Genomic DNA, 13,921 nt, shown 5'->3' with positions numbered 1-13,921 from the left:
CAGAGGTGGGGGCAGAGCTGGGTGAAGCCACCGACCAAAACCGGGGCAGCGAGCAACAGCTGGCTGCGGCCCTTAGCGCACAGCTGGGCAGCACCATCAAGCCCTTGCTGGAGCCGAGGCAGAGAAACAGCTGCCAACAGGCCTCCCCAGGAGAGGGGCAGGTACCGGGGCCACCTCCACTGGGCAGCCACCCCTCGCGGAGCTTCACCCCGCTGCTGGGGGCTCCCACCAGCCCCAGGACCCAGAGCCCAGGCAGGATCTCCCGGCCAGGCCAAAGGCACCGTGGAGGGCGGCCACAGCACGGCGAGGGACCCAAGCCCCAGAGGGAGCGCTGCCTGCGGGGCACGTTTTGCCTCTGCCACCCCGTGAGTGAGGCTTTAATTAAACCACGCGAAGAGAGGTGACCTCTCTTCCCCACTGCTTCCCCTTGAGCTATTTATCCTCCTTTCGCCATCTCCATTTTGGTCCCAACTCTTGCCCTTTTCCCTCAAGGGCCATAGCCCTTGCTCCCTACGGAATGACCTCTTTCCCCATGAGCGCAGCAGCTCCAGCTCTGATGAAACAGGGAGCAGGAAGAGCAGTTGCGACATCCAAGCTCTTACTCTAGCAGAAGTCGATGTCGGGGGGGGGGCCCCAAGCAGGGCACCTTGAACTGCCCCAGAGAGGGGGGCAACCCCCAGCCTGTGACCCCACAGCCCCGGCCCCATGCTCCCTCCCGAGAGGCTCTGGCCTGGCTCCGACAACTTGGCACTGCCACCTACCGACAAGAGCAGCCTCCGGGCCGAGGAGCCCACGGTCCCCAGCCTCCTCCGTCCCTGCCTGCCCTCCGCGCTGCCGCAAGAGGGAAACAGGCCTGGCACAGGGTAGGGAGAGGGACTCTCAGAAGCCAGGCAGGCTGTCAGGAGAAACTGAAAGCACTGATAAGTTCCCCCCACCTCCTTCTCCTTTTTCTCCCTTTTAAGCCACAGCAAACACTGCCTCATTAATATCCCTCCCCCATCCCTTGGCCGACTCCACTCCGCGCGTGGATACTTCAATCTCTTTATTCAGGTAATAGCCTTACTGGTTACCAAGAGATACAACGGCATGTGCAACTATTACACTGACCAGCGCAAGACCTACAAGCCTAGACTGCCATGCCGCATCCCTGTGAGCTTACACCCGATGGAAGATTGAACGGGGAACTCCCCCAGCCTAGCACAGGGGCTTCCATCTGCTCCTGAAGGGCAACGTGGGGGGTTGGGTGGACACCAAAACGCTGGCTAGTCAGCCGGCAAGCAGCTCACACATTCACCAAGTGTCTAACGTGTGTAAAGCGTGTGTCTTCACAGAGGGATGAGTTGGCAAGAGAGGAGAAGGAATAGGACTGTGGGAAGGAGGAGGGAGAGTCCGCTTTACGCCTTTTCCAGCCAGTAGTTCATGGGTTCCCTTTCTCCTCATCACCACTCTCCTTCTTGATTTCTTCGTAGACAGCCTCAGCCCTGTCTCCTCCCTTCTCAGCCCCCTCCGCCGTCTTGGCATTGGGCACCCAGAGCCCAGAGTCGATGCATCGCTGCATATGGTACTTGGCTTCCTGGAAGAGAGACAGAGACATCAGCAAGGCGCTCGCATTTCCACGGCCCGCTCCACACTCCGCCTGCTCCGCTGCCCTTCGCTCCGGCCACCGCCCTCTGCCAGCCCAGCGCTCACCCCTAGAGAAGCGGCACAGGGACAAGCTGGGAGCCGCGCACACTCGCACGCCTGCCTTCCCTATGCGGCAGGGTCCTCGCAGCCCCCACGCCGCTGGGAGCACAGCTCTCTAGGTCTAGGGAATACTCACAGTTGGGTCCATTTTGCTGATAGTGTCCTGCAACATCTGAACATCTTTCACATCAAAGCACTTCTGCAGCTCCTGCGAGGCCAGAACAGAGGAAGACGAGCTAATGCTAGTCTCTGCTACTTCCATACCTGAGCGGACAGGTCACCAACCCTGCTACAACATCAGAATGCAGCAGCTCAACCTCGCACAGCTACGACACATGGCCGGGAGGGCAGCAGAGGCAGCGCTGGTGCTCAAGCTGCCCCACCAAGCCTGTGTTGTCTCCCAGCTCCCACTTTTACAGCAGTTGAGACAGAAGAAAAATACAGGGTCTGCCACAGACTGCCTGTGCATGTCTTGCGCAGGCCAAGCAAGAAACTTCACTGCATCAATTTATCTCCACAGCACAGCACGATACTCACAGGAGGGAGGGACTCGTACACCTCCACAGGGTCGAGCCCACCAGGGCCCAGCCGCTTCTGCCGCTCTTCCTCTTCGTATTCTTTCATAGCCTTCTCTATGCGCACCTTGGCTCGTCCCCGCACCCTCTCCTTGAAGGCTTCCAGCTCATCGTTAAAGCCCTCCATGTACTGCTGGTCAGCTGTCTGGAGCGAGCAGGGAGGAGCGGCAGGTTAGGAGACAGCGTTCAGGTCCCAGCCCCAAGGAGACCTGCAGCAGGAACTGCTCTGGGCCCACATCCCCTGCTTGTCCTAGGGAGAGAGCTCCCACCCAGCTGCATCCCTGCAGCTTCACTTCACCTCCCCCCAGGGCCGTGAGCCTAGCTATTCCCTCCAGCCCGGCCGAAAAAAGGGACTGACTAGAGGGAGGGAGGGAACCACGTTCACCACCAGCAGCATTTGCTCAGGCATCACGGGGGGGGGGGGAGGGGGGGGCAAACACCGAAAGACACTGTGCCAAGACCCACTGCAGCACACAGGATGAAGAACTGTCACCAGCTGACCCCCAAGGAGCCAGGAAGCAGCTTGCCCTGATAGCAAGAGCTCCAATCTCACCTTGATCTTTGTGAAGAACTGCCGGAAGCAAGCCCTGGGATCCACCTTCAAGCTCTTGGCCAGCTCCAGGATGAACTGCATGACGATTGTCTGATGGGCCACCTGCTCCATCAGGGCATGTTTCTGCAGTGGAAAGGGCAGATGAGGACCCGCAGTTCACTCGCCCTGAAGGCGCACACCTATGCGGCCCCTCAGCAGGGGAGGACACGCCAGATTCCAGCAGGATCCCTGAGTCATGAAGGTCAGACTCATTCCCAGCCCCTTTTACTCACGGAATCAGATCCCAGCTGGCCTGGAGCCACGCCAGACGGGCCCACTGCAGGGAAGCACTTGGCATTTCTGACAGGCAAAAAAGCCTGTCACAACAGGGCCAGCTGGACACAGGCTCTCAGAGCCCTGCTTCCTGCAAAGGGACAATGCAGTCCCTCCTGCTCGGTGCGGAGCTGGCAGCCAGGCCAGATTTTTTCCCTTCCCTAGCTAGCAAGATTCCAGCTACAGTCCCAACTGCATTGCCTGCCCAACTGTCTCACCTCTTCCACCTCCAGATCGATGCACCAGATGACTAAGTAACTGGCTGTCTCCTCGCACACGAGATGAGGGTTATCAGACAGATATTTCTGGCTGTCATCCCAGCGCCGCAGCATGCCTTCAAAGCAGGACAGCCCCAGTTAGCAGAGTAATATTTCCACTCTTAAAAAAGAACACCCGCTAAGCCTCATACTATTGTCTTCAGCAAAAGGGGAGAGGACAGATGACTCATCCCAAGTTTAGATCAACCTTTCCTTCCCTCCCCCCACCCCCTATTGCATTTAAACCGTCACAAACATAGGCAGAGCATGAACTTTTGCTCTGGCTGGGCGAGCAGGAAAACAGACTTGTGAAAAGCATGTCAACTTGTCAACTGACTAGGTGGCCTCCCCTGCCACACACTTGTTATGCAAACAGAAGCTTCACTTAGCAGTTGAGCATCTCAAAGAGCTAAGTGAGCACCTGGACTTAACAGACAAGATGGGAGGAGGCTACATTAAGCAATCCACTGTCACACTGGTGTGAGAGAGTCCATTGAGAGCCATTTCCATCAGCAGGAAGACCCCGCAAGGGCACAGGGCTCTACAGCCCCCACCTACACTCTGCTAACTCACCAAAGTGTTTGATTTGCTTCTCGTTTCTCTCCACAAACGTTTTGTGTTTCTTCTCTTTCTGTTCCTCCGTTTCTTCCTTCTCCTCTGGTTTAACGTTGAACACGCTCTGCAGAGAACAGAAGGACGTTAGCAGATCTTGCATCATTTAGTTGCAGATCCAGTGACGCAGGCCAGAGGCAAGAGGGACTTCCGCACCCCCCAGACCCACCTTGCTGAAGCCATCCTTGCTCAGGGTATCTACATTCCAGGGCATGTTCTTCTCTTTCTTCCTCAGCTCCTCCAGTTTGTTTTCCCAGCTCTTCTCTTCATTTTTCAGCTGCTGGGCTTCAGCTTGGAGCCTCTCCAGCTCCCCTTTCCCACTCTCTTGGTCTGTCACCTCCAGCTCTTTCATCTTCTTCTGGCACTCCGCTAATTTCCGTTTGCATTCCCTGCACCCCTTATCCAGCTCCTCTTTTTCCTTCTGGAACTGCTCCATCCTCTCCACTCGAGCCTGCAAGCAACAATTTACACTTTTAAGACCCTCAAGAGAAAAACAAATAGATAGTCTGGAAGACTGCAGTCACGAAGCAGCAACATCAGCCTCTCCAGTGCATCCAGAGCCCACAGGACTTTGAATCATCCCTACAACGGCCAACAGGAGCTCGCGACCGGAGCTCAGAGTGGGCAGCTGGCTCTGGCTATTCAGGCCTGCACTGTGCAGTGCTTCCTGGGGAAGGGTGGGGGGCTCTTCTACCTCCTCTGGAGCAGGCAAGAATTGAAACCACTTCAAGACAACAGCGGGATATTTCTGTTTAGCGTTCACTATCTTCCACACCCCATTAGCTGACTTGGGTTCTTTAGCCACGCTTCTCCCGTGACACTGACACACGCACAGAGCCTCCCTACGCTGTTAGGTAACGGCTCGCTGCAGTGTAGGAGACGCGTGCTCCAGGAAGCCTGACATGCTTTCCCAGATCGCTGTTATTCTTTGTGGAACACAGCGAAGAACAAGAAGTCACATACCCTCCCCCAGAAGCAGCTACATTAGGAGCACAAGGTGAGAACAGACGCATCTTTCCTCAAAAAGATCTCTTTCAAGAAAGATCAAGAGGCAGAAGAGCTGCGTTCTCTCCATGCACAGCTCCACAGGACGAACCTGGAGCAGACGCTGCACCACAACATATTCCAAATGCAACATCAAGCCTACGCTCACCTGCCTCAAACAAGCCCTCCAAGCTAAGCACTAGCATTTTGTTTGAACTGGAAGCGGGGGCAATTTAATTTGCACGCCAGCTTCATTTTTCTTCACTGTCCAATTTTTAACCACCCTTCCCTTCCTCCCACAGCCTGTGCTGCTAACCCCCAAATATCATATTACTTGGAGAAAAGGATTGTGAGTCCCTAAGGATTTCTTCTGCTCAGACTAGGCAGCGCAGGTCTGCGCACCTCCTCCACACAAGGCCGGGACCCTTCCTGCCTTCCTATCCAGGGCCCTCACAGGAAGCGGGAAGAACTGCCTTTCACTGTTATTCCTCTGCTTGTTTGAGGTGAGGACGCCTTTAGCGGAGGAAGCCAGCCGGGAGCACACGAACTCACTGCATTCATTCTTTACCTGCAAAGAAACTTGTAGTTTCCTCTCCTCACATTTGGGGGAGGGGGAACCCACAGAAGCAGCGCACACATGCGCTTAGCCAGTATCCCATGAATCTGCCTCTCTCAGTCACTGCCTCCTCCTGCAGGTTTATTACCCTTCATGGGCAGGGGAATCGCAGCAGAAAGAAACAGCTTGCTAGAAGCACAGGGAGTTGCCAGAACTCGGCGCAGCCCTTCCAACCACATCCATGAAACCTACGCAACAGCGACGGGACGCGAAGCTCTGAGTCCCGAGAGCAGGCACTGGCCCCAGGTGAGGTGGGCTACCCCTGGCTTCTCCAGAGGGAAGCCGGGTTCTCCCCGGCGAGCGTCACCTGGCCTGACAAGCTAGGGTAGCACAGGGCAAGCATAAGGGGATAAATCAGTCATTTGAGGAACACAGGCAAAAGGCTGACACGCGGCACTCACAGGGCGCTTCACCGTGGCGCTGCTTTGACCCAGCAGACAAGTCACTTCCACTAATACCCAGGCCCGCTCTAGGGGCGTCAGTGGCATGGTGCCGCAGAGCCTCACAGACAGATCGCGATAGCTTCCAAGCCTCCGCACCAGTATTAGGCAGAAGAGACTACCTCGGGCTGGCTAAGCTCCTAGCACAGTGACTTGGTCAGAGGGTAGCATCTCCCCAGGCCCAGGGAAGGGACAGGGCAGGCACCAGCCTGGGGCTTCCTGGCAGCTGCCCTGGACCCCAGGGCAGGGCCTAAGGACTGCTGGCTCCCAGGGCCTTGGACAGTGTGCCCTGAGGAAGCCTCCTGGAAGGGCCCTGAGGGACAGGGGGAGCCATGGGGACAGGGGTCACAGGGAGCCAGTCCCCACAGCAATAGGAGCCATGGGGGAACCCCTGGCCCAGACACCATGGGGCCAGGTCAACATGAGGATAGGGGTCATAGGGAGCTGGACCCCAAACAGATGAGGGCCATGGGCTCCCCCATGGCCCAGCCACCATGGGGACAGGGGCCAGCAGGAGACCCCAGCCAGGCCAACAAGGGGATGGGGGCCAGGGGGACTGGTCACCCCAGTGACAGGGAGGGGTAACAGGGGAGCCCCCAGCCCAGGCCCCATAGGAAAGGGAAGGGTCTCAGGGAACCATTACCATGGGGACAGGGGGGGGCCACAGGGGAACCCAGGACCCACAGACAAGGGGGGGTCTCAGGGAGCTGCTACCATGGGGACAGGGGGGTCACAGGGGGGCCCCCAGCCCAGGACCCACAGACAAGGGGGGAATCTCAGGGAGCTGCTACCATGGGGACGGGGGGGGGCACAGGGGAGCCCCCAGCCCAGGACCCACAGACAAGGGGGGAGTCTCAGGGAGCTGCTACCATGGGGACAGGGGGGGTCACAGGGGAGCCCCCAGCCCAGGCCCCATGGGGAAGGGAAGGGTCTCAGGGAGCTGTTACCACAGGGACGGGGGGGGTCACAGGGGAGCCCCCAGCCCAGGCCCCATAGGGGAGGCGGTCGCCATGGAAACGGGGTCACGGGGGAGCCGGTCGCCATGGAAACGGGGTCACGGGGGAGCCGCGCCCCGGCCCAGCCCGGAGTCGGGGGGGGGGGGGGGGGCGCTGCCGCCGGCCGGCCGGAGCCCGACCTGGTGCCGCCACCGGAAGAGGCTGGCGGTGTCGATGTTGGGGTGCGTCTCGTCCTCATCGTCCGACACCTCGATGTGGTCCCAGACGCTGTAGTCCACCATGGCGCGGCCGCGCTCCGGGCCCGGCTCCTCCGGCCTCTTCTGGAAACCTCCAGCGCCCGCGCCCGCCCACTTCCGCCCGCACATGCACGCACTTCCGCCCGCGCCTGCGCACTGCGCCTGCGCGCCCGCCCCGCCGCGCAGGGCAGAAGCCGGAAGCGCCGCGAGGCGGCGGCGGCGCGCATGCGCGGCAGCCTCGCCCTGCACAAAGATGGCGCGCCTCTTAAAGAGACACGCGCAGGCGACGCGGGGGTCGGGGCAGGGCCTCGCGTCGACCCCCCCTAGCCCCAGTGGGGACGGGGGGCGCTTCCCCCCCCACCAAAAAAAAAAGAGGTGATGCCAGAAGCACCTGCCTGCGGCACCCCGAGTGCCCCAGTCCATCACCCTGGGTGGTTGTCCCAGGCCCACCCGCCACCCATCCCACCCGTCATCCCGTCCTGCCCCATTGCGACCCCCTGTCACGACCCAGTATCCCATCCTGGCCACCCCAACCTGCTATCTGGGATGGCTGTTGTGGCCACCCCAACCCTGCATCCCGACCCACCAACCCAACCCACCACCCCGATTCTCCATCCCAACCCTCCATCCTGACCCACCAACCTGACCCACCATCCCGACCCACCACCCCGACCCACCACCCTGCGCCACCATCCTGATCCTCCATCCTGATCCTCCATCCCAACCCTCCACCCCAACCCTCCATCCTGACCCCCCACCTCAACACTCCATCCCCACCCACCGTGCTGACCCACCACCCCGACCCACCATCCTGGCCAGCCACCGCAGCCACCCCGACTGTCTCGCCACTGCCAGCCCCCCATCTGCCCGCCCCGAACTGCCACCCCGCTGTGCTGGGGGTGCTAGGGGTGCTGGGGGTGCCCGGTGCTGGGGAGCAGGGGGGGTCCCAGTACCGGGGGTGCATAGGAGTCCCAGGGAGGGTGCTCAGTACCGGGGGTCCCGGTATCAGGGGGTGCTCGGTTTGGGGGGTGCATGGGGGTCCCGGGGGGGTCATGCCCAGTGCCAGGGGGTCCCAGTGCCAGAGGTGCTCGGGGGTCCTGGGTGGTTGCCGGTGCCAGGGGTGCCAGAGGGGTCGCGGTGCTGGGAATCCCGGCGGGATCACAGTGCCGCGGGTCCCAGGGGGGGCTGGTACCGGGGGTGCTCAGGGGTCCCGGGGGGGCCGGTACCGGGGGTGCTCGGCGGTCCCGGGGGGGGGCCGGGGCCGGGGGTCTCGGGGATCCCGGGGGTCCTGGGGGGGCCAGTACCGGGGATGCTCGGGGATCCCGGGGGGGGCCGGGGCCGGGGGTGCCGGTACCGGAGGTGCTCGGGAGTGCGGGGGGGGCCGGGGGGCCACGGCGCGGTGCGGTACCCGCGGGGCCGGCCCCCCCGCCCCCCCCCCCGGTTCGCTCCGCCCGAGCGGCTGCGCCTGCCGGTACCGGGGCGGCGGCGGCGGCGGCGGCGGCGGGGGGGGGGGCGGGAGGCGCCGCAAACAAAGGCGGCTGGATGCGGCCGAGCCGGCGGCGGCCAGGTACCGGGGGCGGCACCGGGGGGCCGGGGGGACCGGGGGGGCCGGGGGGGCCCTCCCCTCCCTGTGCAGCCGCCGCGCTCGGGCCCGGGCATCCCCGGCGGGGAGTGGGGGGCAACGCCTCGGGGGCACCGGGCATCCCGGGGGGACCGGGAATAATGGGGGGACCGGGAATCCCGGCGGCGCTGGGCATCCTGGGGGGACCGGGCATCCCAGCGGGACCGGGAATAATGGAGGGACCAGGCATCATGGGGGCACCGGGCATCCTGGGGGGATTGGGAATCATGGAGGGACCGGGCATCCCGGCGGCACCCGCTATCCGGAAGGGATGGGGGGGTGCAGTGCCGTGGCAGGACCAGGCATCCTGGTGGCACAAGGCATCCCGGGGGGACTGGGAATCATGGGGGGATCGGGCATCCCAGAGGGACCAGAAATAATGGAGAGACCGGGCATCCCGACAGCACCGGGCATCCTGGGGGGACCGGGAATCATGGGAGGACCGAGCATCCCAGCAGCACCGGGTATCTGGAAGGGATGGGGAGGATGCAGTGCCGCGGCAGGACCAGGCATCCTGGTGGCACAGGGCATCCCGGGGGACCAGGCATCCTGGGGGCACTGGGAATCATGGAGAGACTGGGAATCATGGGGGGACTGGGCATGCTGGGGCACCAGGCATCGGGAAGGAATGGGGGGGATGCAGTGCTGCAGCAGGATCAGACATCCCAGCAGCACCGGGCATCTCAGGGGGACCGGGAATAATGGAGAGACTGGGCATCCTGGGGGACCGGGCATCTTGGGGGACCAGGTATCCGGAAGGGATGGGGGGGGTGCAGTGCCGCGGCAGGACCAGGCATCCTGGTGGCACAGGGCATCCCGGGGGGACCGGGCATCTGGGCAGGACTGGGCATCCAGAAGGGATGTGGGGGGTGCAGCGCCCCAGCAGGACCAGGCATCCCAGGGGGACCAGGAGTAATGGAGAGACCGGGCATCCCAGGGGGACCAGGCATCTCGGGGGGACCGGGAGTAATGGAGGGACCGGGCATCCCAGGGGGACCAGGCATCTCGGGGGGACCGGGAGTAATGGAGGGACCAGGCATCCCAGGGGGACTGGGCATCTTGGGGGACCGGGTATCCGGAAGGGATGGGGGGGGTGCAGTGCCACGGCAGGACCAGGCATCCTGGTGGCACAGGGCATCCCGGGGGGACCGGGCATCCCAGGGGGACCAGACATCTCGGGGGGTCCGGGAGTAACAGAGGGACCGGGCATCCCAGGGGGACCAGGCATCTCGGGGGGACCGGGAGTAACGGAGGGACCGGGCATCCCAGGGGGACCGGGCATCCCGGTGGGACAGGGCACCCCGGTGGGAGCAGGTGCCCCATGCGGGAGCCCCCTGGGACACAGCGCTCGGGGGTCCCCGCGGCCGGTCGTGCTGAGGGGCCCCGGGAGCCCCCCGGGGGCAGTGGGGCTGCGGGCAGCGAGCCCCCCGCTCCCGCCCCGCCGGGAGAGGCACCGGGCGTCCCGCGTTTCGGGAGCGTCCCGGCCCTGCGGCCGCGCTGCCGGGGCCGGCCGTGCCGCGTCCTGCCGGCCCCTTCTGCGGCTTCGCCGGCGGCGGCGGGTCGGCGAGACCGCTGCCACCCCATCACCCGTCCCGGCGCAGCCGCCCCTTTCCCCCGGAGCGCCCCGAAATCCCAGCCGGGGAGGGACGTGCGACGCCGTTCCTTCGCCCCGGCCGCCCGCCCCCGGCCGTTTCCGCTCGCGGCTTGGGCTTCGCCGCTCGGCGCGGCGTCACCGGCCCCGGCGCCAAGCGACTGCGAAGCAGTTAAATAGGCGGAAAATTCCTCCCGAAGCCGGGGCAGGCGGCGGGGGAAGCCGGGTGCGCTGACCTGGGGGCAGCCCCCTCCGTGCTGGGGGGAGCCGGAGCCCCAGCGTGGTGCTGGCCGCTGCTGCGATGAGCGTGTCGGTGCTCAGCCCTGCTCCTGCAGCCCCGGGTCCCGGCGACGGAGCGCGAGCAGCCCGGCTGGGCCCCCCCGGGGCGGCGGGGGCGGCGGGACGCAGCCCTCACCCCACCGCTCTCTCTTGCAGGCCCCTGCGCCCCCCGTGCCCCCCGCGCCGGCCCCCCTGGCCCCCGCGGCCGGAGCGCGGGCAGGACGGCCGCTGAGCCCCCGCGCCAGGCGGCTGCATGAAGAAGAGCCGGAGCACCCTGGCCGTGCCCGAGGACCAGGTGAGCGTGGCCCTGGGCCGGGGGGGCAGGGGGCCGTGGACCCCCGGCACTGCCCGGTGCCCCGCGGACACGCCGCCTCCGGGAAGGGGGAGCCGGGCAGAGCTTCTCGCGGCCGGCTTGGGGCCGGGGAGAGCGTGGAAACGCGGGTGGCTGCCCCGTGCCCGCGCGCGCGCCTGCTCGGCCAAGGGTGCGCGTGTGCATGCATGGCTGCAGGTGCGTGCGTGTGCGTGCCCGTGTGTGCGCATGCCCGTGTGTGCATGCAGGCAAGTCTGAGTGTGCAAGCGCATTGGGTACGCGTGCACGCACGGCTGAGGGTGTGCATGTGTGCACACATGTGTGTGTGTGCATGCACGGCTGAGTATGCGTGTGCGTGCATGCGCGTGTGTGCCCATGTGTGGGCAGCCATGGGTGTGTATGTGTGTGTGCCCATGCGTGCACAGCCAAGAGCACGTATGTGTGTGTACGTGTGTGCGCATGCATGCACAGCCAAGTATGCATGTGTGTGCGCAGACATGCACGGCTGAGCGTGCATGTGTGTGCGTGCATGCGTGTGTGCTTGTGCAAGCGCATGTGTGTGTGCAGCGAGGGCGCACTCATGCCTGGCTGAGCATGCAACTGTGCTTGTGTGTGCACACGTGTGCACGAACACATGCATGCACATCCGAGCGTGCACGCGTGTGCTTGGCGTGTGGACGCAGCGGGCTAGCGGGAGGGGGCGCCGCGGGGGCCAGCGGGGCTGGGAAAGCGGCTCAGTGCCGTGGCCCCGGGCGCCCCCCACCCGGGGGCAGTGGCCATGCTGGCTCCCCCCCCCCCCCCGCCCCAGCCCCAGCCCCAGCCCCGGCCCTGGCGTGGCTCCTCACTGCACCGCTCCCTGCAGCAGCACCTGCCGGGATTAATTAACCCCCTCTAATTCCTCTGGCCAGTGCAATTAGCCAGTTCGTTGGAGCCATGCCTGGGCTGCCCCGAGGGCCGGGATGCTCCGGGCTGGGTGGCGGAGGCCCGGGGCCCCGGGACCGGCCGGCTGCCGCCCGGCTGAGCCACCCCCGCCTCCTTTGCAGGAGCCGCCGGAGCCGCCGGAGCCGCCGGAGCCGCCGGAGCCCGGGCGCCGCAGCCGCTCGGAGGCCGCCGCGGGCATGCTGGGGGCCGACCTGCGGCGCGGGCGCCGCCGCCTCTCCGCCAGCCTCCAGGTGCCCCCCTGGAAGCCCCCGGAGCGGCCGCGCTCGCCGGAGCCCGCCAGCCTCCCGCGGCCCACCACGCTGCCGCTGCGCGTCCCGCCGCGCGTCGCCGGCAGCCGCCCCGAGCCCCGCAGGTAGGGACGCGCGGGCGCCCGCCTGCTTGCGGCGGCGCGGCTTTTCGGCGGGAGGTGGCCGCGCCGAGGGCGGCCGCTGATGCCCGAGTGCCCGCCGAGCCGGCGAAGGCGCCTTTTGCGCCCGGAAGCACCTCGCAGCCCGGCGGGCGCCGCGTGCCGGGGACGGTGCCGCAGGCGGCATCGCCTGGCCGGGCTCTTCCTGCTCCTTGAGCCCGCCGTCTCCGGCCGCGTCCCGGTCGGCAGCGCTCAGCCCGGCGCTCAGCCCGGCGCCGGAGCCGGTGGGCCGGGGGCTGCGGGCGGCGGGCTGCGACGACGCCCGTCTGCTGCAAGGCGTCATGCGCCGGGATTTCCAGGGCCGGCGTCTCCGGGTCTGGGTTGCGCCCGCTGGCGCGGAGCCGCGCGGCGGCGCCGGGAGGGAGGCGGCGGGGCCGGGGCGGGCGAGCTGGCGCGTCGGCTTTCGGGCGTGCGACGTCGGCGGCGACGCTTCCAGCCGGAGCGAATTCATCCTCCTGGGGAGGGAGGCTGCAGCCCGTCGCCGGCTCCCGGCACCCTCGACGCCGGCCTGGCGCCGCGGCTCAGCCCTGGCCGTGTGGCGCCGCCGCCCCCGCGCGTCTTGTACGTGGGGTCCGTGCAGCGCTGTGCACGGGGGGGGGGACCCCCACCTCGGTCCTGGGGGTCTGGGCAGTGCCGTGCAGGGGGGGGGAGCCCACACCAGCGCCGGGGGTCTGGGCAGCGCCGTGCATGGGAGGGGGAGCCCACGCCGGCGCCGGGGGTCTGGGCAGCGCCGTGCATGGGGGGGACCCCCACCTCGGTCCTGGGGGTCTGTGCAGCGCCATGCATGGGGGGGGGAGCCCATGCCGGCACCGGGGGTCTGGGCAGCGCCGTGCATGGGGGGGACCCCCACCTCGGTCCTGGGGGTCTGTGCAGCGCCATGCATGGGGGGGGAGCCCACGCCAGCACCGGGGGTCTGGGCAGCGCCGTGCACTGGGCAGGGGGCCCTGTTGGTGGAATCCAGGGGGGTGTCCCCCTGGGGGGGTTGTCCAGCAGAGGACCCTGCCGGGGGGCACCTGGAGGGGAGGATTCCCTGCTGGGGGGATACCTGCGTGGGGATGTCCCTGCCCGGGGGGGGGGACACATACCTGTAGGGGACCCCCATGGCTTTGGAATACCTGGGGGGGGGGTCACACTCTTGAGGTCCCTGGTTTGGGGGTCCTCAGCAGGGGGGCTTTTGGGTGAGGGAGCCCTGGCAGAAGGGCGGCCCCAGGTGGGGGTCTCCGCAGGGAATTATCAGGAAAGGGATCCCTGCTGAGGGGGGCCCAGGGGGGGTCTCCACCAGGGGGTTCCCTGCAAGGGGGGGATGCAGGTGGGGGTCTCTGCTGGGGGGGGAGGTAGGTGGGGGTCGCCGCTGGGGGGTTCCCTGCGGGGGAGGGGATGTGGGTTGGGGGTTTCACTGGGGGGGTGATGTAGGTGGGGAGTCTCCGCCGGGGGGTTCCCTGGGGGGTGATGTAGGTGGGGGGTCTCCGCTGGGAGGATCCCGGCAGGAGGTGTAGGTGGGGGTCTTCGCCGGGGGGTATCCGGGGGGGGTATCCCTGCCCGACGGGG

The 13,921-nt window shown here is 65.9% G+C and overlaps 1 protein-coding gene and 1 long non-coding RNA gene across 2 annotated transcripts; one reads left to right on the top strand and one right to left on the bottom strand.

Annotated features, from left to right (window-relative positions):
• Nucleotides 1-1,280, top strand: LOC138063089 (uncharacterized). The gene is made up of 2 exons (XR_011136683.1): nt 1-365; nt 963-1,280. It is a non-coding gene; the product is annotated as an uncharacterized lncRNA (long non-coding RNA).
• CDC37 (cell division cycle 37, HSP90 cochaperone) lies at nt 1,028-7,400 on the bottom strand. The gene is made up of 8 exons (XM_068922917.1): nt 7,168-7,400; nt 4,162-4,443; nt 3,954-4,059; nt 3,342-3,457; nt 2,812-2,934; nt 2,221-2,403; nt 1,820-1,891; nt 1,028-1,573 (listed from the first exon to the last, which is right to left on the bottom strand). The coding sequence occupies exons 1-8, from the start codon at nt 7,351-7,353 to the stop codon at nt 1,418-1,420; spliced, it is 1,224 nt and encodes a 407-aa protein (XP_068779018.1). The 5' UTR covers nt 7,354-7,400; the 3' UTR covers nt 1,028-1,417.
• Between the last annotated feature and the right edge of the window lie 6,521 nt (nt 7,401-13,921).

The sequence above is a fragment of the Struthio camelus genome, chromosome 31 (genome assembly GCF_040807025.1).
Source record: "Struthio camelus isolate bStrCam1 chromosome 31, bStrCam1.hap1, whole genome shotgun sequence".
Taxonomy (NCBI): Eukaryota; Metazoa; Chordata; class Aves; order Struthioniformes; family Struthionidae; genus Struthio; species Struthio camelus.
This window is presented reverse-complemented; position numbering and strand designations above follow the sequence as displayed.